The sequence below is a fragment of the Chionomys nivalis genome, chromosome 9 (assembly GCF_950005125.1).
Source record: "Chionomys nivalis chromosome 9, mChiNiv1.1, whole genome shotgun sequence".
Classification (NCBI taxonomy): domain Eukaryota; kingdom Metazoa; phylum Chordata; class Mammalia; order Rodentia; family Cricetidae; genus Chionomys; species Chionomys nivalis.
Window position 1 is genome coordinate 82,738,586 of NC_080094.1, and position 27,425 is coordinate 82,766,010.

General features: G+C 42.3%; 1 protein-coding gene across 9 annotated transcripts in view; it reads right to left on the reverse strand.

Annotated features, from left to right (window-relative positions):
* The window catches only part of Ambra1 (autophagy and beclin 1 regulator 1), a 199,627-nt gene that overhangs the window by 40,387 nt on the left and 131,815 nt on the right, over positions 1-27,425 (reverse strand). For all 9 annotated transcript variants that reach the window (XM_057780610.1, XM_057780612.1, XM_057780608.1 and 6 more), the window contains one exon: positions 2,760-2,870. In XM_057780610.1, the coding sequence (XP_057636593.1) occupies positions 2,760-2,870 (111 nt within the window). The remainder of the gene's footprint in view (positions 1-2,759; positions 2,871-27,425) is intronic.

The following is a 27,425-nucleotide window of genomic DNA, read 5'->3' on the forward strand; positions in this document are numbered from 1 at the left end:
CAGGCTGGCCTTAAACTCATAGAGATTTGCCTGCCTCTGTCTCCCAGTGCTGAGGGTAAAGGCATTCGCCACCTCTGGCTGGAAACTTATTACTGTATATCCTTTAAATAAGTATTGAATGGCAACTATGTTATCTAATTTAAATAATAATTAAGTTAAAAAATCAAAATAACTGTAAATAAACTATGGCCAAGATGACATGGGTTAGAAATCTAGACGAAAAAGCAAATGAGTTCTTAATAAGAAAGGGCGGGGCTGGAGAGATGGCTCAGTGGTTAAGAGCATTGACTGCTCTTCCAGAGGTCCTGAGTTCAAGTCCCAGCAACTACATGGTGGCTCACAACCATCTGTAATGAGATCTGGTATAAATAAATATTTTTTTTTTTAAAAAGTTTAAAAAGGGGGGGGGGGCAGACTGCTTTGGCTTCTTAGTAGAGCTGAAAGATTAGTGCGTCAGCCAGCCAGCCAGCCAGCCAGGTGATGCAGTGGGGAAAGATTAGTGCACCAGCCAGCCAGCCAGCCAGGTGACGGAGTGGGGAAAGCACTTTACTCACACACATGATGACTTGTGTCCAACCCCCAGAACTCATGGTGGAAGAGAACTGATTCCTGAAAGTTGTCCTCTGACCTCTAAGCGTGTGTCGTGGCACATACATACCTGCATGTGTGTGCACGCACCCAACCACCCACCCACAGAATAATAAACCAAACAAAAATTAAACAAACAAAAGAGATTATTAGACATGTGGCTTATTGGTAATTAGAATAAAATGGATGGTTGCTACTTAGGGTTTGCTAAGAACAAAGCATGAAAAACTCACCTCATTTCCCTTGTCTGACAGGAATATTAAAACTGGCATATCATAAGATGATACAGATAAAAATATCTTAATTATTTAAAGGTACCTACTTTACACGAGACAGAAAACAGAAGAGCTTCCAACAGTCATAGTACACATGCCTGCAGCTCTAACACTTGAGGCTGAGGCAGGAGGACAGCCAGTTCAAAGTTAGTTTGCACTATACAGGGGTACTATCTTTATCATTTATTTAGAAGATTATTTTACTTTTTATTTATGTATATGTGTGTATATATTTTTGAGGGGGAGGAGTTCTTGAGACAAATTCTCTGTGTAGCCCTAACTGTCTTGGACTTGCTCTGTAGATCAGGCTGGATTTGAACTCAAGAGATCTGCCTGCCTCTGCCTGCCAGGTTCTGGAATGAAAGCTGTGTGCCACCAGGCCTAGTATGTGTACGTTTTGAATGGATATATATCATGTATGTGTGTACGTTTTGAATGGATATATATCATGTATGTGTGTACGTTTTGAATGGATATATATCATGTATGTGTGTACGTTTTGAATGGATATATATCATGTATGTGTGTACGTTTTGAATGGATATATATCATGTATGTGTGGGTGCCCTCGAGGCCAAAAGAGGGCATCAGATCCCCTGAAATTACAGGCACTTCTGAGTTTCCCCTGGTGCTTGAAATTGAACTTTATTCCTCTGGAGAATTAGCAAGTTATCTCTCCAGACCCTGAAAAACTACCTTTAACAGGGAAAGACTTTAGATGTGAAGCCCAAGTACTAATAATTCATGTTCCCAAACTGATGCAGGCAAAAATCCAAAAACATGCCACAAAGCTTATTACAATTTCTGACTGATTCACCATTTTTGCTTGTAATGTGAAGGAAGACTGAAAAAGGATGTTTATCAAATTAGCAGATGATCCCGTAGACTCGAAGAGGACAGATCAAAGCTCATGAAGATGCTCCAAGGCAAGACCCAGAATTGCAATGACAGGAAGATAATACAAACTGGCCTTAATTCTCAAAAGATCCAAACCACATACGAGCACAAAATTGCTGAATTTTGGGTTACTTTCAATTATCAAGGAATTTTAAGTTATTGTACATGCAACAGTAACTTTAAAAAGCTGCAGAATATGTATCAAAAAAAATCACTGCATTAGCTCACATCATGAAATTTCTGATCTGCTTCGCTTCACCCCATTGCCGAAGTTAAAGGGAGACGAAGAACATACAAAACCACTCTAGAAAAATGGAATCTACAGAAGTTTGGTCTGAAAGACAAGACGTAGTGGTAAAGGGCAGGGCACTTCCAGACTGCTGGAAGACTTCCATTTAAAAGGCAGCAGATTATACAGAGATGCAACAGCAGAAACAGAACCAATGAGATGAAGTGACATCAATGGTGGTGGTTTGGTATGAGAATAGAGCCCTAACAGTGATGGCGAAGCAGTCACTAGAGCCATCAAGCAGGGGCTGACCACCATCTCTCAGAAATGCACGAGCACTATATTAGGCAGAGGAAATGTCTACAGTGCTCAACAATGGGGTCATGGGTTTCTTTAAAAGGGTCAGAAACATTTGTACATCAGGTATTAACCATACCGCTCATTTGGTTCGCAGAGACCTAGATTTGTTAACAAGTCTAAAATCACTATGACGTTTCTCAAGGGTCACAGGTGTAGCTCACAAATCCTATATTCACTTTCCTTTCTCTTAGCTCCATCTATCTATCTATCTTTTAGTCTCCGTGAACTTCTCCACAAATTCCTCAGGGGTGATTTGCTCTGGACATTCTCTGAACTATTTTCTGAATTGCTGAACTGGTAGCTGAGGAAAGAAGCTTAGAAACATGCGTAGCCGTCAACAACTCCCTAAGAGAGGGACAATCCAGGGCGACTTCAGTTTCCATCACCACCCCAGCTTCACACTGACTCACCATTGCTGACTTCTGGAAGGTCAAACTTGGTGAAGTCCCACCACTGGAGCCGGTAGGTAGTACTGGCAATGTTACTGGCCACAGCAGACTGTCCATCTCCAATCACTGCCCCTGATGACAGAGAAGACAAAAAGAGCACATTAGACTACACTGCATTCTTTCTATGTTCCCACTGCAGAATGTAATGGGACGCAGGAATCAGTAGAGGGAAAAAGCCTAAGAAAGCTGGAGAGGTATGGATGACAACAAGTCACCGAGAAGAGAAACTAGACACAGCCTTTCACAAGAAACAATTCTAGCCACGTGGTGGTGGCGCACGCCTTTAATCCCAGCACTTGGGAGGCAGAGGCAGGTGGATCTCTGTGAGTTTGAGACCAGCCTGGTCTACAGAGCTAGTTCCAGGACAGGCTCCAAAACCACAGAGAAACCCTGTCTCGAAAAACAAAAAAAAACAAAAAAAAACAAAAAAAAAAAAAAAAAAACAAAACAAAACAAAAAAAGAAACAATTCTATGTGGAAATGGAGCCCCATTCAAAGTCCCTCCCATTGTTACTGGAGTGTCGGGTCCTGAATATCTGCACTGCTTCATCATCTGAAGAGGCAGATGAGTTCTCAGGCAATGTCGGCAAAGACGTTTGAAACAAAACAGAAAAAGCAGATGAATTAATTTCAGTTCTGGATGTGTTGGTAGCACGCAGTGCTCTTAGGGAGAGCCAGTTCCTCCTTTGTAAATGACCTTTTTCCTAATAAGACATCTCAAAAGGAGGCTTCCTCCAGCGAAGAGGCAGTCAACACACGGTGACTGGAGGAGGCAGTAAAGAACAAATGAGGTAATATTTGTTAATCTCTTTTGAAACGCTGGCATATAACACAGCAGAAATTTATGAGCCTACCTTTGTAGCATAAGAATATTTTTATTAAGGCAATTTTTTAAATAATTCCCCTCCAAGAACTTCCTTGAATTCCAGATTCACCTGTAATATTTCAGTTTAATTTTCCCAGAGATATACACTTCAGTATGACATTTTTTCCTTGGTAACCAATTAAACAAAAAATTGATTTTTTTAACAGGGTGACACTTTAATTTGCAGTTGTATTTCATTTACATGAACATGTCATTTCCTCCTCCTCCTTCTGAGGTGCATTTCATACACAACCACCCATTTGATCAGACAGAATGAAATCTTCTTAGGAGAATAGAAGATCCTTGCACGCAAGACAGGCTAGCTGGTATTCTCACCTGCGGATATTGTTAGTGCTGACTAGCCTTGGGACAGCACAGTCTTATGCCAGATGCAGCAACATCACCTAGCCCGTGCCCTCTAAGAGCGTCACTGTGAAAACATCTCTATGTGTTCCTTTTACAGAGCTACACTTACTACTCTGCTGCTTCTCATACTTCTCCACTCTTTCCTCAAGTGATCCAAAGAGAAACTGCCCTCTGCACAGCCATGAAGTATAAGAAACTTACTCCTTTTCCTTTTATCCAGGGGCTGGAGGTCACTGTACCAGAAGATATTTTTCAGCATTAGTTTATTAACAGTTCCTGTCTCAGTTTTAAATTGTAAGAAAAGGTACAAATAACAGTTCATTTCCTAGATGGTAACACTTTTAGGTTATGTGGTTTCAACATGGCCAATACTGCCTTCCTGGAGAGGAAAATTGGCTTATGGGGCTAAAACTAAATAAAAAGTCTCTAGGCCAGGAAGATGGCTCAGCAAACAAAAGTGCTTACCATAAGAACCTGATGGACTCAGTTCAATCCTCAGAATTCATTAAAAAAAAAATCTGTCCAAAACCACAGAGAAACCCTGTCTCGAAAAACCAAAAAAAAAAAAAAAAAAAAAAAATCTGGATATAGTAGTGTCACCTCTAGTCCTAGCCCCTCTACAGCAGAGGGGAGGTAGAGAGAACTGGGTGGAAGCTCCTATACACAGCACAGCAGCAGAAATAAGGAGAAAACCAAAGGACAGAAGGTTAACCTCTGATCCCCAGGCATGTGCGCTCTCCTTCTCTCCAACCTCCCACACAAATAAATAATAAAAAATAAGAGCCCTCAAAACTTAGCAAAGCTGAAAAATACTGTTGTAAATAAATTGACAGTCCTTAAAATACTTAAAGTCTTGCAAAATCAAACATCCTTCTGAACAGTTGTGATCTACCCCAAAGCAGGAGAAACAGTATTTGCAGGTGTTATCAGTGAGGCCACTGACCTCAAACACCTACTGATGGCTCCATCAGGTAAACCACCTGCTGCTAAGGCCAAAGGCTTGAGTTTCATCTCCTGGACCCATACAGTGAAAGAGAGAACTGACTCCCACAAATTGTTCTCTGACCTTCACATCTGAAAAAAAAAAATCTATCTTTTCAGTTAAAAAAAAACAAACAAAAAAACTGATGTAAAAACTTTTCTGATTGTTGGGTCAAGAAAAGGCTTGGCTACCAGGTGTTGTGGTGCACACCTTTAATCCCAGCATTTGGGAGGCAGAGGCAGGAGATCTCTGAGTTTGAGACAGCCTGGTCTACAGAGTGCATTCCAGAACAGCCAGCGCTATATAGAGAAACATTATCTCAACCTCCCAAAACCCCCCACCCAAAGATTGCCTGGATGTCTGTAGTATTTCCTTCCTTCTTCCCTTTTCCTTTCTGAAAGATTTTAGTGGGTTTTATGACTCTAGAATCCCATAAAATAGAAGAAGTCTGTAGGATTTTCTTAAAAGAACTGTGCTCTTGGCCTCATTAATGATGCAAGTCATTTAAACCATTTTAGTTAGGTCTGCCATTTCCCTGGAAGGAATTACTCTTCATTTTGATATAGACTCCATTCCACTGCACTTCCAAATTGTTCCCCAAGCTTGGACATCTATTACCTAGATCACGGACATCTCCTTTAACAGCTAGTCTCAGCCTGCTTTAGTTCCTTACCATTTCTTCTAACTTACTAGAAAAGCATATATCTAACCACAAATGGAAGACAGTAAATTGGTTTTCTTCATGTATTATGAACTAAACACTAGTTTCTAAGAGAGACTGAAAAAGCAAACTATTGTGGGGGAGAGGAGTAGATCTACAACCAGCAAACCAGTTCGGGAACCCACATCCAGCTGTGTAACTGGTGACACAGTGACTTCAGAGGCGTCCTGTACAGCCCATGCTTCTGAAAACCAGCTGTGTGTTATATACACGTGCATGGTAGTAAAGCAACTAGGGAGGGACTCTCAGCCAACAGTGCCAGAGCACTACACAGAAACAGAGCTTGGCATCAGAGAGTCAATTTTTAGTGCCATGTAAACACAGATTAGGGAGTGAAAGATGCCAGCAACAGATTAGAGTATTGTCACCAGGTTTGCTTTTGCAAGAATTGCTGGCCAACTGAGCCCGTCTCTTGGAAACATCAGGAAGAAAAAGTATTGTCCTGTTTAAAAAAACAAACCCCCAAAATCCAAACCATTTAGCAGTTCTGGCTGAAGGTGCAGGCAATGTGCCAGCACCAGTTAATGGACTGAGCCATGGGGGTATTTACAGAAGGGGCATTCGTCCTCAGAATGCCCGAGAGACCAATCCTGAGAGACAGCTGAAAGACTTCTAAGGTGTAAAGGTTTTCACATGTAATAAACTAGATAGACTCAGTGTTTCTTTCTTAAATATTTATTTATTTTTGGAGGCAAGGTCTCACTATGTAGCTCTGGCTGTCCTCCAACTCACAAAGATTCATGTGCCTCTGCCTCCTAAGTGCTGGGATTAAAGGTTTGCACCTCCATTCCTGGCTTTATTTTTTAAAAAATTATTTTTGCCAGGAGTGATAGTGCATGCTTTTAATCCGAGGATTTGGGATGCTGAGGCTGGCAGATTTTGGTGCGTTCAAGGCCAGCTTGGAATACACAGAAAATTTCAAGACAGTCAAGACTACATAGAGAGACTCTGTCTCAAAAAAAAAAAAAAAAAACCCACAACTTTTTAAAACTCACAAAAATGCATTTTTTTTTTTTTTTTACTTTATTGTCTAGGTGAATGTATGTGCACCATGTGTGTGCCTGATGCCTACAGAGGATAGAAAGAGTGTCAGACACCTTGGAAATGAAGCTCCGAGATGTCATGTAGATGCCAGGAACTGAATCATCTACAAGAGCGGCCAGTACTCATAACTGCTGGGTCATCTCTCCAGCCCTATACTCAATATTTCCTAACCTCCACACTTACTGGTATTCCAAGTCAGATCATTTATTAGGTAACAGGAAAGAAGTTGGCGTACTGGAGAACATTTGGTAGCATCTCTGGCTTCCATCCATGAATACTGTCCCTTCTACATAGTTGTTTTTATTTTATGTGCACTGGTGCTTTTCCTGCATGCATGTCTGTGTCAGATCTTGGAGTTAAAGACAGCTGTGAGTTGCTGTGTGGGTGCTGGGAAGTGAACCCAGGTCTTCTGGACGAGCTGTCAGTGCTCTTAACTGCTGAGCCATCTCTCCAGCCCCCTTCTGCATAGTTGTGACAGAACACTGCTCCAGACAACACCAAACGTTTCCTATTGATATAAACCACCTCTAGGAGGGAAGGTCTATGCCAGCTATATTGTAATTCCAAGACAAGTAAGTAACCTTAGCTCTATCTGAGCTGGTGTGTGTGCATATATATATATAGTCTATTATTATTCATATTCCAGGCTAGTCTGGATATATAGTAAGACCTCATCTCAACTAACCAAACCAAACCAAACCAAACCAAAAAAGCACTGCTATTAGAAATATCTGCTGCTAAAGGCAGTCAAACTGGCTGTGACGTTATTCATGTCAAGTGTGAGGTCCAAAGGAAACTCCAATTCCTCAACCTCCAAAAGGCAGTCAAAATATCCAGAACTGAGCTCAACCTGTACTATAGGAAGATTTCTGGGGGTTAGATAAAAGCCAGTATTTCTCAGAAACTTGTGGTACCAATTCCCCTCTACCCAAAAGAGTCATTTTCCTTTCCTCTGGCAGAAGGAACACATGGCTACCTGTGGAACCTATCAGCATATCAAAGTGTGTGCTGGCCTCCAGGCTCCTTCAGAATCACAAATACCTGTTACACATTTCAAAATCCATGCTAGAATCCTAGCCCTTCTCACCTCTTCCCCCTCCCTAAACTCCCTCTAGTTCACAGGCCTCCCTCTTAAAGCCCTGCTATTCTCAGCATGTTCTCTTTATGCTCTGCTCCTGTCTCTCTTTATGATTTCTCCATTCTCTACTCCCTGCTGTCCTCCCCGCTCTTGCAGACAGTCTTGGCCATGTCTGGTCTGCTGGCCATGTTCAGTTTAGTTTTTTCTCTCTCTGCTCTGGACTCTTCCATATGTGTCTGGGTATTATTTCTCTCATATCTACAATAAAAACTTTCCCCTTGACTATAGAGTGGCCATGTCAGTTCATTCAGGAGGAAATAAATAAAAGGCACAGAATGATGTAGATACTTCTTAGCAAACTTTGATTTTCTATTTCTGCCTCAGACTGGAGCTGGCTTGAAGTAGGATCTTACAGTTTGTGCTTGGTTATTATCATGGCTTCTGAAACACACAGGTGAGTCAAATGGACCAGATTTTGACATTTCCTGCCAGTATGTACTTGTGTGACTTTTTGTAAAAATAATCATTTGAATCTGCGTTTCCTTATCTGTAAAAAAGCATGTAATGGCTTGGCATGGTGACACATGTCTATAAGCCCAGCACGCATGTTACAGAAGTAACAGACCTTCTCAGTGAGAAGCCACTCTCAGACACTTGGCAATGAAAGAAAGCTCTTACTAACTACAGCACCTGGCTGGCAGTGGCTTAAAGTCCAAAAAGAGTTAGACCCCCATTACAAGATTTCATTTATCTATATACATTTTAGGCTTATGTATTCCACAAACACCATCATCCTTAAAAATCTTTTGAGTGCCAGTCCCAGCTCACACATCAAGCAATTTAAACAGAGACAGGAGACTGTAAGTCTGGCCACTTAGGCAGATAGGAGATCTACAGAGCAAAGACATTACATATTGCTAGAATTATTTTAATTACATCAGTGTTGTTCTTTTTTGAATAGTTACCCAGGGTCATCTTGTCTCCCCCAGCCGAATTATGTTTTTCGTGATAAAAGCACAGGGAACTTAATGGCAGACCAGAACCTCATGATTGTTATGACCATACATTGCCCCCATGAGCTGCCCATTAGAAGTATGTCTTCTGTTGCGGGAAGGGAAGGAGGCCTAATGGCTGCTCAGCCCTGGTGAATAAACATTTATATCCTAACACCCTAAACTTCACAGATCTGTTAGCACACTACTTTATCTTTGGAGTATTTTGGAGACAATGCTCCTTACCTAAATTGTACTTGTGTGACTTATTGTCCTCTGTGCCAATCTATTAACAATCCTTTATAACATCAACCCTATCCTATGAGCTTCTTCTATAACATTAGAAGGTAGAAGCAGAAGGATCATGAATTTAAGGCTAGCCTGGAAATAAAAAAAAAAAAAAAAAAAGCAAGAACAAACCCTCTTAAAACCAACAACCTGATTTTTAAAATGAGCAAAGGACCTGAACAAATAAGCTGATGAAGAAGATATACAGATGGTAAATACCCACATGAAAAGAAGTTTCGGGCCAGTCATTAGAGTAGCAAATTTAAATAACAAGGAGAAATCATTCCCCAGGTACCAGTGCAGCAAAATTTTAAGGCAGTGATAACTCCAGGTGCTGGCAAAACCTACAGTAACATTCTCTGCTAGTGGGAATGTAAACGCACATCTACTTTAGAAGACAGTTTGACTGCAGGGGCAGGAGGATCTCTGTGAGTTCGAGGCCAGCCTGGTCTATAAGAGCTAGTTCCAGGACAGGTTTCAAAGCTACAAAGAGAAAAAGAAGAAAGACAGTTTAACAGTCTCCTAGGAAGCTGAACATACTCTTACCATACGATCTATGACAGGCCAAGAGTGTGTAGCGGTTCCTCCATTGTATTCTAGCTGAGGCTGTTTCAGGTTTAGCTAGAATTTGATCTCCTTGATAGAAGAGCCTATGGAAAATTACCCAACTCTATTCTAGGCACCAGAGGTCAAGATGCCCTAACTAATTTAGCTTCTGATAAATTGCCTGCTTGTGCCAACGTCCCCCTGCTGCTACTAAGTGAAACAACAGAATGTGGGTTTTTGCCTTTAAAAGCCCCGTGGCCTAAATGCTCAGGGTTTAAGAAAAAAACACTCCCCTCCCCTATACCTGAGCACAGTCTCAGCCAGCTGGAATAAAGACTTTCAATTGTCTGAGTAGTCATTCCTGGCGGGCTACCTGTAATAGATCAGCACTCCTGCTCTTTTCTATCTATTCCAAATAAACAGAAAACCCATTTCCACACAAAAACCTACACATTAATGTACAACACTTCATTCACAATTGCCAGAACTTGGGCCAGCCAAGATGTCCTTCACTAAGAGAGTGGATCACAGTGGGACCTACTACCAAGAAAGCATTAGAGAATGCTCTAATAAAACAAAACAAAACAAAACTCTCCCACTTCTGAGTTCAAGGTCAGACTGGTACAGAGTGTGAGATCCATATCAGCCTGTCCGGGGAAGAGATATATGATATGATCACTAACATACTGAGAAAAGACAGCAACTGTGTGTGTTATTAGTGAAAGAAGTTCAATGGCTAAAACCACATGATTCCAACTAAATCCAACTAAAAACAGAATATTCCTAATCTGAATTGCAAAACCCAGAGTGGTAGAATTACACATGTATGCAACTATGTTTAGCTTCAAATCTGAAAGTTTTCTTCCTTTTTTTTTTCTGAAATCTGTGACTTGTGGAACACAGATCTGGAGAGTTGGCTGAGCAGTTACAAGAGAAGGCTGTCCTTGCGGAGGACAGGGGTTCAGCCCCAGCACCCACAGTGGGCGGTTCATAGTACCACAGAGCTCCAGCTCAGGGAATTCAGCACACTTGCTTTGACTTCCACAGACACACACACTTAAAAAAATTCTTAAAATATTGGAACATTTTGAATTTTGAATACTTAGATTTAATAATGCTCACTCAGCATCATTAACTCAGAGGTATAATCCTCACAGTCACAAGAGTCGCTGGACAGGCCTACAAGTCTGAGAGCCTGCATGTATCTCTGCCTCTGTTTGTCTCAGACTCAAGTCTACAGTTGCTTAGAAAGGAGAATTTGGAATCTTTTTGCCAAAACAGCTTCTTAGTCTATTTCCAAAACCTGTTCTAGGAACAGGAAAATGAAGAGTATGATTCAACAGTTCAGTAAGACTACTGAACAATAGGAATCATTAGCAAATCTATCAGAAAAGCTAATTTGGGGAGGGTAAAAAAGGGCAAGCCGCAAAGAAGGAAGCGTTTAAATTACATTTGAGTCCTGCAATATCTGCTCCACTGGAGATTGCATAATTTAGAGTGGCCATGTGCTGCTGCTGGAGAACGGAACAGGAATGGGGCCGGGGTGCAGCTCAGCAGCATAACTTAGTAGCTGAGCCAAGAACAAGGCCCTAGGTCCCGTCCCCAGCAGTAAAAAGGGGAGAAATATGGATGAGGAAGCAAGCACACCACAAAATCATTCTTTCTGCTTGGCTGTCGGTCGACAGGAGTTTAGATTCTGCTCGCTAAAAGGTTGGTAAAGCTGAGCCTGGAGAGTCCAGGGGCAGGTCCAAGGGAACAAATCCAACCAATTTTCACAATACTTCTGAGAAAGCCATAGATTGTAGAATCTTATTTACACAAAATACCTACAACAGACAAACCTACTAAAATGATGCCTGAATACTAACAAAATGCATATCAATGGTTGTCTGGGCTAGAAGGGAGTAAAGAAGGGAGTAAAGTAGTAGAAAGGAGGAAGAGAAAAGTGGCTGGGAGTGTCTACGGGTTGTTTTGGTGGTAAAATGATGTGGGACTATGTAGGTAACAGAAATGGTTGCTTTACTCTACTAAGAACCACTGGCTTACATACTTAAAATAGGTGGAGTACATGGTAGGTGAACCATGTCTCAGTGAGGTGATTTAAAAACTAGTTGAAGAGCCAGGTGTAGTGCTACACGCCTTTAATCCCAGCACTTGGGAGGCAGAGGCAGGCAAATTTCTGTGAGCTATAGCCTGGTCTATAGAGCTAGTTCCAGGACAGTCAAAAATACACAGAAACCCAGTCTCAGAAAAGCCAAACAGTTAGTAAGTAAATTAATTAATTAAAAGCTAGCGGAGGGGCTGGAGAGATGGCTCAGCAGTTGAGATTAAAGGCGTGCGCCACCAACGCCCGGCTCTGTGCTATTTTTAAAGAGCCAGGCTAGACTGTACAAGCCAGGCACTAGAGGAGTACGCCTTTAATCCCAGCACTTGGGAGGCAGAGGCAGGTGGATCTCTGTGAGTTCGAGGCCAGCCTGGTCTACAGAGTGAGTTCCAGGACAGGCTCCAAAACTACCGAAAAACCCTGTTTAGAAAAACAACAACAACAACAAACAAAGAAACCAAAAAGAGACAAAACAAACAATTATCAACATAAATTTTATTTTTTTTAAAGGTAGACTTATTTTCAGTACTGTTTACATTTCTTAATAACAAACAACATTGGTAATATCTTTCCCCTTTCATTTGTATACTACCTTGATGTATTTTTCTTATTTTGAAGTTAAAAAATATATATCCTTAAATTTATTTTATTTTTAATTTTGTGTGTGTAGGGGCTTGTGTGTGTGTGTGTGTGCGCGCGCACGCGCGTGTGCGTGTACACTTTAGAGTCAGAGACATGGAGGTCAAATGCAGCAGACTCCTTGGAGCTGGAATTACAGGCAGTTTGAGATGCCCAGCATGGGCATTGGGAATCCATTTGGGTCCTCTATTCTGCAAAACCTTAACCACTGAGCCCTTAAGATTATTTTATACTTGTGATTATTTTACTTTTGGGGGAAGGTTCTGTTATATAGGCTAAGCTGGTTATTGGTTTTGTTTTTGTTTTCTGAGACATGATTTCTATATGTTGCCCTGGCTGTTCTGGAACTCACTCCATAGACTAGGCTGGCTACTCAGAGATTCGCCTGCCTCTGTCTCCCAAGTGCAGAAAAAAATAAGGACATCTTGAATTTTGCAGGAAATTCAATTTTTGAGTGAGGTAACTCAGACCCAGAAAACAATTATCACATGTCCTCACTCATAGGTGGTTTTTAAACATAAATCAAAGAAAGCCAGCCTACAAACAACAATCCCAGACAACAATGTAGACACTAAGAGAGACTTACACAGATCTAATCTCCATGGGAAGTAGAAAGTATAAAAAGACAAGATCTCCCGAGTAAACTGGGAGCATGGGGACCTTGGGGGAGGATTGAAGAGGATAGGGGAGAGGCAGGGAGGGGAGCAGAGAAAAATGTAGAGCTCAATAAATATCAATTTAAAAAAAGGTATTTTCATCTTCTCTCCCAAACTGCAGTCATTAGCGGCCAGACCTCTTCATTCTGCCCCAACCCCTTCCTCGCCCTCAGAAACCACTAATCTGTTTTTTCCTTACTACACTTATATTTCTCTAGGACATTTCACATAGTAGAGACCACACAGGAGGTCAGCTTTTCTATCTGGCTGTTTCATAGACATGACACTTTTAGGGTTTAACCAAGTTATAGTTTATTAGAATTTCTTTTTTTCCCCCTTTTTTAATTTTTTTTTCCTGAGACAGAATTTCTTTGTGTAGTCTTGGCTGTTCTTGGTTGTCCTAGAACTCCATCTGTAGACCATGCTGGCCTTAAACTCACAGAGATTTGCCTGCCTCCCCAGTTCTGGGATTAAACAGAACATTATTTTTTTTTATGGCTAAAATAATATGCCATTGTATGCTTAAAACTGAACCACAAGTTCATATGAGAGTTAGAGAATGCTTTTATTTTAGAGAAAATACATGGCATGGAAACCTAACAATCATAAAAGTGCTTGGGGAAAACAGAATAATTTCCTTTGGAAGAAAAAAAGTCAGCCGGGCGGTGGTGGTGCACGCCTTTAATCCCAGCACTCGGGAGGCAGAGGCAGGCGGATCTCTGTGAGTTCGAGACCAGCCTGGTCTACAAGAGCTAGTTCCAGGACAGGCTCCAAAACCACAGAGAAACCCTGTCTCGAAAAACCAAATAGATAGATAGATAGATAGATAGATAGATAGATAGATAGATAGATAGATAGATAGATAGATAAAAAAGAAAGAAAGAAAAAAAAAGAGTCAACTTTCAAAGACCAATTCTGATACTATTACCTATAGTTAGAACTGAGTCTGGTTTTACCCCCCTGATGTCACCATAAAAATAAGAGGAATGTTAGAGGACATCATTTTCAGTAAAACCCCAAAAAGACAGCATGTAAGTTTCTACAATTCTAGCACAGACAATGTTCTAGGTTAGGTTTTTGATCTGTACATCGGATTTAGGCTCCTTAATAACTAACTACTCAACTGGTTGCTTATCCGGTGTCAAGACTGATCATCACACAATACACACTGAAAGGGTAAGTATTTTGTAAATACATACTTTAATAACTTACACGTACTCTGCAGCAATTATGCCTTTCCCTAAGTAGATCAACATTTATTGTGAATACTTTAAAACAAAGCTCCTCCTCTAAAGAACAAGAGCCACACTAGTCCACATCCAAACTATGGACTTTAGGAACAGAACGAAGAAAGAAATTATTGAAGCCAAAGGTATCAAACACAGCCAATAAAACAAACAAGAGTGTAAGGGCTCAACACTGGAAACAAGTAAGGCCTGGAATATGACTAGTTATGAGGACAGGAAAAGAAAGAGCTACTGAGTACTTCTACGTACCACAGCTTCAAATGAGGATTCTATGGCTTAAAGAGGAACGAACAGGAGAAAGAAAAACGAACCTGTCTCACGGCAGCAGGTATTGCCTTCCCAGAGTCAGTATGTGATGGTTACTCTCATTGTCAAGAGTTCAGGCTCCAAGCACACATGGGAGGAATTATCCAGATTAGTTTAGTTTCTGAGTACACCTATTATCTAGATTATCTAGGTTAGGTTAACCGAGGTGGGAAGATGAACCCTAACTAGGATCCTGGACTGGATACAAGAGGAATCTAGCTGAGCACCGGCACTCATCACTCCAGTTCCTGACTGTGGATGCCTATGAGCAGCTGCTTCCAGCTCCTGCAGCCTGGGCTTTCTAGCTATCAGCTACCTTCTTGAACCATAAACTGAAGTAAGTTAAGTTGCTTTTGTCAGAGTGTTTCATTCCAGTATAAGAAATATAACACCAGCACTTGGGAGGCAGAGGCAGGCGGATCTCTGGGAGTTCGAGACCAGCCTGGTCTACAAGAGCTAGTTCCAGGACAGGCTCCAAAACCACAGAGAAACCCTGTCTCGAAAAACCAAAAAAAAAAAAAAAAAAAAAAAAAGAAGAAGAAGAAAAAGAAATATAACAAATTCAGAGTGTAAGCAGTACCAAAAATGTGGTGCTGGCTTTTAAAAGCAAAGTCTACTGTGATTCCTAACTATGTGAACTGTGATTCAATCACATTGCTCTGAAAGCACTAATGTCACCTGGAGTTCAGCTATGTGCTTCCACCCTAAATAGAGAGAATGAGCACTCCTTATTGGGTCCTGACTCCTTCCCAACTCTGAAACCCAGTGCAAATCTTGGCCATTGGCAGGGCAACTGGCAGTTCCTAGATTCTGAGGTCTGAGGTCAAACTAAGGTCCATTTTCATCAGCACTTAGTAGTCCTGCCTTCTTTGTTCTATGTGTCCTAATAAAGCAATTGCTTGCACTTACACTAATGATATAAATGGGGCAAGTAAGTATGAAAGTAGAATATCAATTTTGAAAGAAATGAGGAGCATTACCTTTCTTCCATCCATAAATATTATTTAAGACAAAAACAAATAAGCTCACAAGAGCACATGCTCCTGAACCATTATTAGGAACAGCATTTCGAGAACTCACAGCATTTAAGGAAAAAGGGGGAAGGGAATCCTCACAAAAATCCCCAAACAAAAACACTTAGCAACCACTTCCACCAGGTAGGAATTTCCTCAAAGCCTCTACCTCTAGACAGAAGATACGCAGGTGGATAAAACTGTAAAGAATCACACCACCACCCTCCTCCCTTTTTAACTTAATACATTTACAGCCTGGCATCGCCTATATTTAGGTCCCAGGGACAAAGGATGCTAGCGTGGGGCTGGTAAGGACAAAATCGGGAAAGCTATCATCCTCTCATCATGCCTCACTCAGTAGCACAAAGATGGACAGAAAGGGGAGGCTTAAGAAAGGGGCTGAGGGAGAAAGAGGAAAGAAAGATAAAGAATGTCTAGCTGACTCACTGAAGAGCTCTCCCCAATCATTTGTCTTCAACTCTGGAGACTCCTGAAGCTTTTATCATTTGGGGCAAGCACAAATGAGGGGAACTGGACCAGAGGGTCTTGGGCTTATCAGCAGGAGGAGGCAAACAGCCTTCATTGCTACAAAGAGGATGCAGATTTCAAAAGCCTAAAATTTGCAATGAAGGGAAATGGAAATGTGCTGAAGGTGGGTTTGACTGGCAGCTTTCCTCATCTGTCGATCACGGAGTAATAAACACTGGGAGATGGCAGAGATGAAGATAGATGCTTTCAGCAGCGCCAGCCCCACCTCCCTCCTCTTCCGCCTCCACTCAGCACACGACAAGAGAGTTAAAGCAAGAAAATAAATCAGCTTCTTAACCAACTCTTTTGTTCAAACTTTCCTTACAGGCCACCTACACGTGAATTACTGCTCTATGAGCCGACATTCTCATTAGGGGGCCCAGCTTCTAGGGTGAAAAGCTCCTGTCAAGTGAGCACCTGTATATGCCAGGATACTGCATACAGAGCCAAGTCAGAAAGAGAGCAGCATGCAAAAAAAGAGGCCAGACAGGACGGACCCAGATGTCTAAGCTTCCCAACCCTCTAATTCAAAGCCTTGCTCCTGGGTCTCCAAGGATAACACGGTGTCACTTTATACTGGCACAGTACCAGAGCCAACAAAGAGCCCCTTGAAGTTTGGAGGCCAAAGATGCTGTCAGGTCAGAGATGGGCTCCAGATTCAATACTCAGTCTTGCTTCCTCAATCCACATGGAGATGGAGAAAAATGTTAACAGGCCATGATCTTACAAGTGTTCCACAGTTTGGTCGAAAAGGAGTATCATTCTGGGCCATGTAACACTGAGACAAATGTGACCCCAGTGGTGTGGTGGTTTTAAAGAACGCCCCATAGGTTCATATATTCGAATTCTTAGTTACCAGGGAGTGGAACTCTTTGATAGAATCAGAAGGATTAGGAGTAAGAGTGTTTTTAAAAGCACACACACCAGGTCCCCCACCCCAGCTGCCTGTAGATCAGGATGTAGCTCCCACACTGCTCCAGTGCCATTCGTTCCACCCATGCTCCCCACCATGATGATAATGGACTAAGTCTTTGAAACTAAGCAAGCCCTTAATTAAATGCTTTCTTTTATAAGAGTTGACTTGGTCATGGTGTCTCTTCACTGCAACAGAACAGTGACTAAGACAAATGGCTTCTTTTTTTTTTAAAGTAAAATCAAAAGGCTGGCAATTCCTAATGCAATTCTTAATTAGCATGCGCTTAATAAGCTGCCTAGGACCAGCGACGCATGCTTGGGATCCTAGCACTATGAAAGTGGAGGCAGAATGACCAGCAAAGAGTTTAAGGCCAATCTCTGGTACACAGTAAGTTCAAGAGCAGAGTCGGCTGCAAGACCACTACTCTAAAAAAACAAACAGAGGGACTAACAAACAAACAAAAAAAAACAAGACACTCTGCCTACTGCATAAGCCAGTATTTTCCTTCAGATCCCAGAGTGGAAGAAAAAAAAAGATGTCAGACTGTTGTTCTAAAGTGCAGAGAACCATTCGAAAATCTGCAGCAAAAGTGGGAGAGAACATGGTAAGTGAATGGGTAGGTTTCTCCACAGACTGCTCACACTTGAGACATCCGCACACATGTTGTGGATTGTTGAGGATCTTGGGAGAACAGTACTTGATTTAAAAGCCTCCCTCCCTCCCTCCCTCCCTCCCTCCCTCCCTCCCTCCCTCCCTCCCTCCCTCCCTGCCTCCCTCTCCCCTTTCTTCCTTTCTCTTTCCTCTCTCTCTCTCCCCCCTTCTTTCTCTCTCATTTTCTGAGACAGGGTTTCTCTGTGTAGCTTTGGTGCCTGTCCTGGAACTCACTCTGTAGACCAGGTTGGCCTTGAACTCACCAAGATCCACCTGCCTCTGCTTCCCAGTGCTGGAATTAAAGGCGTGTGCCACCACCGCCTGGCTCTAAAATAGCTTCTAATTAAAAGCCACTCTTCAGTCATCGAAACTAGGCACATAGTGGGAAAGTTTAGCAGGCCATTTCTGTGATACAGCCAAAGGATGCCCCCTGAAAGTAAACAGGCTCCATCAGGCTCTTCAGTCTTAAAACCCAAATAATGCTAGGCACAGAACTGTAAGCCTAATGCTTAGTTGGCAGGGAAGGACACTGTGAGTCTGAGGCCAGTCTGGCATACATACTAAGTAAAAGGGCAGCTAGTGCTACACAGCAAAAACCTGTCTCATTAAAACCAAAAAGGGTCCGGGGAGGTTTGGTGGGTAAAATGCTTGCTGCCAAATGTGACAGATCTAAGGTTCATTCATGCAGCACTGTAAAAAACTAGGCATGCAGGCTATAATCCTCAGCCCCAGAAAAGCTAGGTAACAAGAAGGACCCTAAGAGGGACCCATGGATCACCCTGGGAAATAGATGAGGTGCCCTTGGAAAGCTGGGGTTAGAGGTGAGAGGGTGGGAACATGAGGGATCAGGGTGGCTAGGTTGGGGGCAGGACAGAGGGGACCATTATGGGGTTAGGGAGAAACCTGGTATCAGGGAAACTCCCAGGAACTCCCAAGGATGACCCCAGCAAAGACTCCTAGCAATAGTGGAGATGGATGGGGGAGCAGGAGGGAAATGGGAGGAGGGGAGGAAGTGGAAATTTTAAATGGTATTATTTATAAAGCAATAAAAATTAAAACAAAACAAACAAACAAACAAACAAAAATAGTGGAGATGGAGTCTGAACTGGTTTTCCCCTGTAATCAGATTGGTGACTACCCTGATTATCATCATCCTTCATCCAGCAAATGATGAAAGCAGATGCAGGGGTCCATAGACAAGCAATGGGCTGAGCTCTGGGAGTTGGAGCCAGGGAGGAGAGATTATATGAGCAAGGCAAGTTAAGAAAATGAGGGGGAACCCACAGAGACAGCTGACCCGAGCTTGTGGGAGCCCATGGACTCTGGATGGACAGCTAGGAAGCCAGCATGGAACCAACCTAGGCCCTCTGCATCTGGGTCATTGTGTAGCAGTGGGACCAGGACCTGTCCCTGATGCATGAGCTGGCTCTTTGGAACCTACTCTCTATGGTGGGATGCTTTGACTAGTCTTGATGCAGGGGGAGGATCTTGCCTCAACTTGATGTGTCACGCTTTGTCGATTCCCATGGGAGGCCTTGCCCCTTCTAAAAGGAGGAGGAGTGATGGAGGAAGGTCATTGGTTAATTAATAAAGAAACTGCTTGGTCCTGATACGTTAGAACATAGGTGGGTGGAGTAAACAGAACAGAATGCTGGGAAGAAGGGAAGTGAGCTCAGACTCCATAGTTCTGTTCTCTGAGGCAGACGCGATGAAGCTTCAACCCAGGATGGATGTGGGCTAGAATCTTCCTGGTAAGCGCACCTCGTGGTGCTACACACATTAATGGAAATGGGCCAAGCAGTGTTTATGTGAATACAGTTTGTGTGTTGTTATTTTGGGGCATAAGCTAGCCAGGCGGCCGGGAGCTGGGTGGCAGGAACGCAGCCCGCAGCTCCTTCTACAGAGGAGTAGGATGGTGGGGGTAAAAGGAGGTAGGAGAAGGGAACAGGAGGAGAGGAGGCAGAGGAAACTGGTTGTATGTAAAATAAGCAAGTTTTTTAAAAAGAAAATATATAAGATGCCCCCTCCCTGTAAGCACAGTATAGACAGACAGACCCTGAGTGCTCAAAGGCCTGCCAGTATAGATGAAATGGGACACTCCATGCTCAGTGAACGGCCCTGGCATCATCACCATCACCATCATCGACAGTTCTTGAGATATAAAACTGACTTCTAGTTTTACACACATTAAGTACACCAAAAAGCCAAGACTCAAAACCAAAATAAAAGACTAAAAACAAAAACAAACAAAAACAACCCTCTTCCCAGAAGTGTCCTGAACCCTACTGCTACTTTCACATGACCCCTGCCACGCATCTGAGTCCTACCATCGCCAACCATGTCATCTGAGTTCAAGTGATTCTTAGTGTGCGCTTAAGGAATCATTTCTTCAGTAGACACTGAATAATTGTTTTTTTCTTGAAATGGAGAGCTACCTGGGCTGGAGAGATGGCTCAGCGGTTAAGAGCATTGCCTGCTCTTCCAAAGGTCATGAGTTCAATTCCCAGCAACCACATGGTGGCTCACAACCATCTGTAATGAGGTCTGGTGCCCTCTTCTGGCCTGCAGGCAGACACACAGACAGAATATTGTATACATAATAAATAAATACATATTAAAAAAAAAAAGAAAAGAAAAGAAATGGAGAGCTACCTGAGAGGAAGGGGTCAATTCCCCTTCGCACTTAAACGTCACATAGCTGGGTATGGTGGTGTACTTGTAGCCTCAGAAGACTAGAGCATGTTCCATGGAGCTAATGAGTGGAAGGACTAGAGAAAGTCTTTGGTACAGAATTGGAAAGAAACTCATGAATCTCAGGCTCTTTTCATAAGTAGAATCAGAATGGTACCCTGAGATGCCTTTCATATGTCTAAGAAATAAAAGGGCAATGTAGCCTGGGGTGACCTTGAACTCCATAGCTGAGGATGACCTTGAAATGATCTTCTTGCCACCACCTACCAAGTGCTAGGCTGACAGGCATTACAGCATGTGCCATCATGTGCAGATTTGCATAAATATATCTTACAGAACACAGGAGCTGAAATGTGTCCTTCAGATCTCTGTCTCCCCCAGTGCTGCCAGGATGGCCTCCCAGAACTATGAGCAAGTACTGCCTACAAAGGAACTGAACACAGAAGTGGTGCCTGGGGACAAGAGGCCTTCGTGATGTCTGGTGACAAAATTTCTGCTTTCCCTAAGTCAGACAATTAGGGGAACAGTTGTCAGTGTAAGTTATTGCCAGGTGTGATGGTATATACCTTTGAACCCAGCACTTGGGGAAGCAGAGGCAGAGGTAAGCTGGAGGCCTGACTGTTCTACATAGGAAGTTCCAGGCCAGTTACAGCTACATGGTGAGATTGTTTCAAAAGAAAAACAAAAACAAAAATTGGAGCTGGAAATCAACAGTATTGTCTACTGTTCTACAGGAGCCAGGTTTGGTTCCAGGCATCTACATGGTGGCTTACAACCATATGTAACTCCAGTTCTAAGGGATCTGACATTCTCTTCTGGCTTCATGTGGCAAACATGTGGGACATAGATATAGCAGACAAAGTGTGTGTGTGTGTGTGTCCATCCCCTCATCTCTAGTAGCTATCCTTGTATCTATGGAGAAGTTTTTCATACCCTGCTACTTTCCACCCCAATGGGTACTCCAGAGCAAGCTCTACCTGGTCATCTTCAAGGACAAGTGGCCACCTACATGACCTTTGTGTTCTCCCTCCTGCTAGTAGAACCAAACATTGATAGCTCTTTGAACATAACTGCCCAACTCTGGAAATGTTCTAGTTTTTAGGAAGTTCCTGTAAAAAACCTATTAAGGGAGGGGGCAGTGAAACAGCTTGGTGATATTTGTCACGAAGTCTGAGGATCCTGAGTTCAATCCCTGGGACCCATAGGATAGAGAATCAACTCCCACAGATTGTCCTTTGACCTTCACACAAGATCTATGGCATGTGTGCTCCTCTGCACACTAAAACACACAGAGTTAGAAGAGGAAGAGGAGGAGGAAGCAGCAGCAGCTGCCCTTGCTTACTCAAAGCAGGCCTCTAGCCAAAATTCCCCACCAGGGTGTCCAGCTTAGCCATATGCCATCTTTATAGCATTTTCTTAAAATTATCATTTCCTTGATGTCTATAAATGACTATGTACCTTTGGCAGTGGTATTACTTTTGTTTCATTTCTATTTTTAAAATTAAGAGCATGTGCTGCATATTAAATTAATATACTATGGTTGTCTTTTGTAGAAAAAAAAAACCAACCAAACAAAAAATTCCCAAACAGAAAATACTACCTTATTAACATTTTAAGTTAAGAAGTTGCCTTGTTGTGAAGTGAGAAAATTTAAGGGAGTCCAATGAACTTCAAGTTTACCTGAAATTTAGTTATTTAATTTGCTCTGGAGAGTAAGGTCTGGGTGTACAAACCTGTGTAATCTTAGTACTTGTGAGACTGAGGGAGCAGATCATGAGTTCCAGGTCAGCCTAGGCTACCTAGTCAGACCCTGAAAAGGTGTGTGTGTTTGTGTGTACACATGCATGCATGTGCTCCAATGAAGGTAAGAAATAAAAATCTCACCTTGTTGAGGAAGGAGGGCATATTGCTAACAAGTGGGTTCCGAGTACTCGTCACATACGCACCTGCACAGGCTCATTTTTGTTTATTATTCTGCAGCAGTAGGACTGAACCCTAAACTTGCACATATTTCTTATATTTTTAGAATTTCTCACAAGAAGAAAAAAAGCAATAAACAACTGGGAACAAAGACAAGAACTTATCCAGTCTCCCACAACCTCAGCCTTGCCCAGTGAGCTGGGGGAGGTAGTAACAAGCCAGAGTGAGTACTTCAGGGTGTGGAGTCCCACTAAACCCAAGCAGGCAGAAAGGCTACTACACCTATTTACTTGGGATTCCTCAAGAAAGATTGCACCCACGGAAACACATCTTTAGTCTTGAAGTATAAAGTTGATACCGCATGAACCTTGAGCCACTGCCTTGGTACACTGCGAATGGAATACTGTCACACGGGGTTTGTACGGCTCAAGAGTCTATGGTCGTGGGTTTCTGGGTTTAGACTAGAAGAGGTCTGTCTGACTGACAAGATGAAACATGATACACATGCCGGGCCAGATGATGTCTTGACACCATATAACATCTTACCTCGAAGACAAGAAAAGCTTATTTTAGATGTTAGGTTAGATAAATGTTGAAGAAAGGCTGACGGCAAATTTCTATCTTTCAAAAGAGGCATTGCACAAAAGAAGGCAAAAGGAGATGTATTTTTGGTGCCTTTTTTTTTTTTTTTTCTACCAGAGCTGTTAATGTACCTCAGTCAGAAACAGGACCTGCTACCAAGTCAGGAAACCCTGTGGATCATGGTGGGACAGCATCCATCTGCATTTTCAAGACTACATCTGGTATTAGCCACTACAAAGAAAGCTGGAAATAAGCAAACTTCTCTTAGAATAAGTGGAACACTACAAAGGACTCTTACTAATTCTAAATTATGGGCCCCTCCTCTAAAAAACTATTTCTCTGTATTGTCATTTTATCTTTCAATGCCAGATGGATTACTTATACTTATAATATGTAATTTAAAGATAGGATCTTTGGGGCTGGAGAGATGGCTCAGTGGTTAAGAGCACTGGCTGCTCTTCCAGAGGTCCTGAGTTCAATTCCCAGCAACCACATGGTGGCTCACAACCATCTGTAATGAGATCTGGCGCCCTCTTCTGGCATGCGGGCATACATGGAGGCAGAATGTTGTATACAGAATAAATAAATAAATCTTTTTTTTTTAAAAAAAAAATAAAGATAGGATCTTTGCTATGTCCCTGGATGGCCTGGAACTTGCTATGTTGACAGACCAAGCTTGCTTCAAACTTGTAATAATCTTCCTGCCTCTGCCTCTTATATGGAGGAATTATAGGCATGTGACATTGTACCCAACTTCAAGATTGATTTATTTTGTTATTTTTTAGGCTTACTTACTTAATTTTATGTGTATAAGTGTTTTGCCTGTGTGTATATATGTGGACCATGGATGTGGCCTGGTATTCACAGAGGTCAAGAGGGTTTTGGAATTGCTCTTTGTGAATCCAGGTTTTCTGGAAGAGCAATAAGCACTCTTAACTGTTGAGCCCCAAGACGGATTATTTTTAAAAGGAAAATTTCAACTGTGTCAACTCATCTATCTATTCCAAAACCTTCGAATGGCTCTATATTGCCTAAGATGAGGCAGACTACTTGTCAGGGTCATCAACAATATCTCTAAAACCTGTCTTCCTGTCACTCATATTTAGCTTTGTTTTAAACATATCTCTACATTTCTATTTTGTTCACTCTAATCTTTCTATGGATAGTCTCACCTCTACCCCATAGTAAAATGCCTAGCAAAACTCCCTGGTCTCTTAGCTCCTGTTTAAGGACCTCAAACCTCCTCTAAGAAATCTTTTCTACTCTCACTACTCTGACACCATCTTCTCTTTGGAAGCCCCATAGCATTTGCTTCTGTCTTTTACTCTGTCATAACCCTTCTGCTCAAAACTCCCTGCCCAGGCAGGATGTTCTACTAGCGTTCATTCTTCTGGAGGATGGATCTAAACTTCAGCCCACCAGAGGTCAACTCAGAATGTACAAATCAAGGAAACTTGTTCTACTTCCCTTCTGAGTTGTCTCTGAATCTGAATCCCATAGCATAGTCTTAACAGAGTTCTCGCGCTATCCCTTTCTTGTTCCATGATAGGGTTGGATGGTATCTCCCCAGTGCTGAGATTATAGGTATGAAATATCTGATGCTATGCCATAGAAGGTATGTGGTAAGTAAATATTAAAAACAGAAACAAGATTCTTGCTACTTGTAAGCACAGAAGAATAGAAACTATCTCAAATCTCTCTTAGAGATACAGAGAATATTGTTATGCCCAGATCACGGAGTCCCCCCAAAACCAACTAGGAGACCGAGTTCTGTATGTAAAAGCAAAGAGCCTTTATTCTATACAAGTTTGCAAACTTGGACTCTGTGTGTGGTCGGAGAGTCCCCAAGCTCAGTGACATTTGGGTTTTTTATAGTAGCAAAGGTGGGGATGAGGGATTTCGAAGGTTCAGGACCCGATTGGCTGACATTTGTCTAGGGGTGCCCTGGCGAATGTGTGCTGGCAGGCGATCCTATCTGCAATGGTTGAAACATTAGGAATCTTCTTTAGATGGTCTGTTCCTGGGTGGTGCCTGGGTGGTCTCAGTTCATGGTCTTTCTTGGAACCAGGTAAACTACTGAGACTGGGGTCTCTATTGAGCTTGTCTCGGCTGGGTCCTACAAATACTATGAATATGCACGAACCTTTGTATATGACTAAAGAACACTTTAGGCAGAACAAAATGCAGCTCCATTGACTTTGAGAAACATATTCAATCAGCAGAAAAAAAATACAAGATTTCCTAAAAATGTTTTGGGTTGACTTCTGCATTTCAAGAGAGTACTCAACCCCTGCAAATGTGTCTAGTGAGATTCTCTGGGCAGTAAGAGGCTGATGGGTTTAACTGAGGCAGGGGGCACACAACCTGGGTAACATGGCCATGAAAAAAATCTTGTAATTGAGCTTCTCCACTGCAAAATCATCTTCTTCTAGTCTCCTTACTCCATACTGCCAATGGCAAATAGATTGTTTTTTGTTTAGTTTCTACACACATACACAAGAAAAAGAAAAGGAAGGAGCACGCCTTTAATCCTAGCACTTGGGAGGCAGAGGCAGGCGGATCTCTGTGAGTTCGAGACCAGCCTGGTCTACAAGAGCTAGTTCCAGGACAGACTCCAAAACCACAGAGAAACCCTGTCTCGAAAAACCAAAAAAAAAAAAAAAAAAAAAAAAAAAAAAAAAAAAAAAAAAAAAAGGAAGGAAAGGGAAGCTAGGTACGATGGTGTATGAATGTAATCCTAGCACTAAAAAAAGGCTGAGGCAGGACTGCCAGCTTGAGCTGAAGCCTAGGTTACTTTCCAACAACTAAGACCTGGTTGGAAAGAAGGACAGCAGAAGGGTGTGAGGGAAGGAAGAGGAAAGAGAAGAAATTGATGGTTTCATACAGGGGAAACATGCCAAGAATTGACTTCTTTCATAACTGCAGCCAAAACAAAGCTGGGGTGGGCAGGTTTTCCTCTGCAAGTTGGTAAAATGTGGAAGTTTCCTCCTATGGCCTGGGGAGGATTCATGCTGAGAACAGGCCTTCTCTTCTGTTGAGCCTCTGCAGGGACTTTTGCCTCAAGGCCAACAGGATTAGCACTGCCATTTCATGCTCTGAAAAGTCAGAAAAGGAAAGAAGGGCAGCTTTTCATTCTAGGAGATTCCTACTAGTCAGAGACGGCTCTGTTACTGATAAGCAGGGATGCTGAGGTTAAAAAGTAAAATTTCAACAATGGTTAATGAAAGGTTTGGAAACAATCTACAGAATTAGGCAATGGGATCAACTCCAAGATGAGAGGAGCAGGTGCCAGAGCAAAATTGCAGCAGAGACTCAGTATTAGATGTTTTCTTTTTTTTTTTTTTTTTTTTTTTTTGGTTTTTCGAGACAGGGTTTCTCTGTGGTTTTGGAGCCTGTCCTGGAACTAGCTCTTGTAGACCAGGCTGGTCTCGAACTCACAGAGATCCGCCTGCCTCTGCCTCCCAAGTGCTGGGATTAAAGGCGTGCGCCACCACCGCCCGGCAATATTAGATGTTTTCATGCATTCAAAAATTTCGATGTATTTGAAATGTCATCAGGAGGCCCTTCGAGCACAGACTGGTGCAGCAATTAGGAATGTAGGCATCAAATACTCACAAACAAGCTCCTCTCTGAAAGTCACAAGGAAGAGAAGGGAAAGCTTTACCATGAAGTTGAGCGGTTGCTATGCTTTCTTCCCTTTAACAGATAATTAACTAAAATTTTTTTTAATGAGATAAACTTAATTAAAATTCAACATCCAAAGACATGAAATCCCCAGGATCCAAGTTAGGTTTTGAGCCATGGGTTTATGGACTTCAAAAGGTCCAAATAAAATACTGCACAAGCAAACACTTTACACCTGTGCTTGTGACGATTGTGCACTAGTTGTATTTTTAAAATTTTCTGCATTTTATGAGGCACTGACATCTTCAGGTCTTATACACAAATAACTGATTCTCCCAGGGCTAATGTCAAGAGAATGCCTTTAATACACAACCCAATCAATAAACAGCCTTTAGCCTAGGGCAAGGTATGGACAATAGCAACCCCTCCTACAGTTCAGGGTCCAAAATTCCTGAAACCAATCTGATTATAAACTTTACTCAGCCCATCTACTCTACCTCACTCTTTCCTACCTTCCATCACCCTTACCTCCTTTTGGCCTCCTGGTATTTTCCCAGGTGGCCCTGTGTATGTGCTGTGTGGCACCCTTTTCCCTTCCCTTGTAAACCCCTCTCTTGGGAACTGTAATAAACTATCTTTTTAGTGGGAAGAATCTCCTTACAATACTTGAAAGAAATAAAAATATGGCCATTCACACACATATCCATTTTGTTTCCTGCTCCTGTTCCCAAAGCCCCAAGTCTACTTTATGTCACCCTGAGGCTCCAGCTCAGGAGTCAAAGGCGCAGCACAAAGGATTCCTCTCTAGAAAGCCACGTGGTTGTTCAGAGAATGCAAGGGGAAAACAACAGAAACTACAGAGCACGTG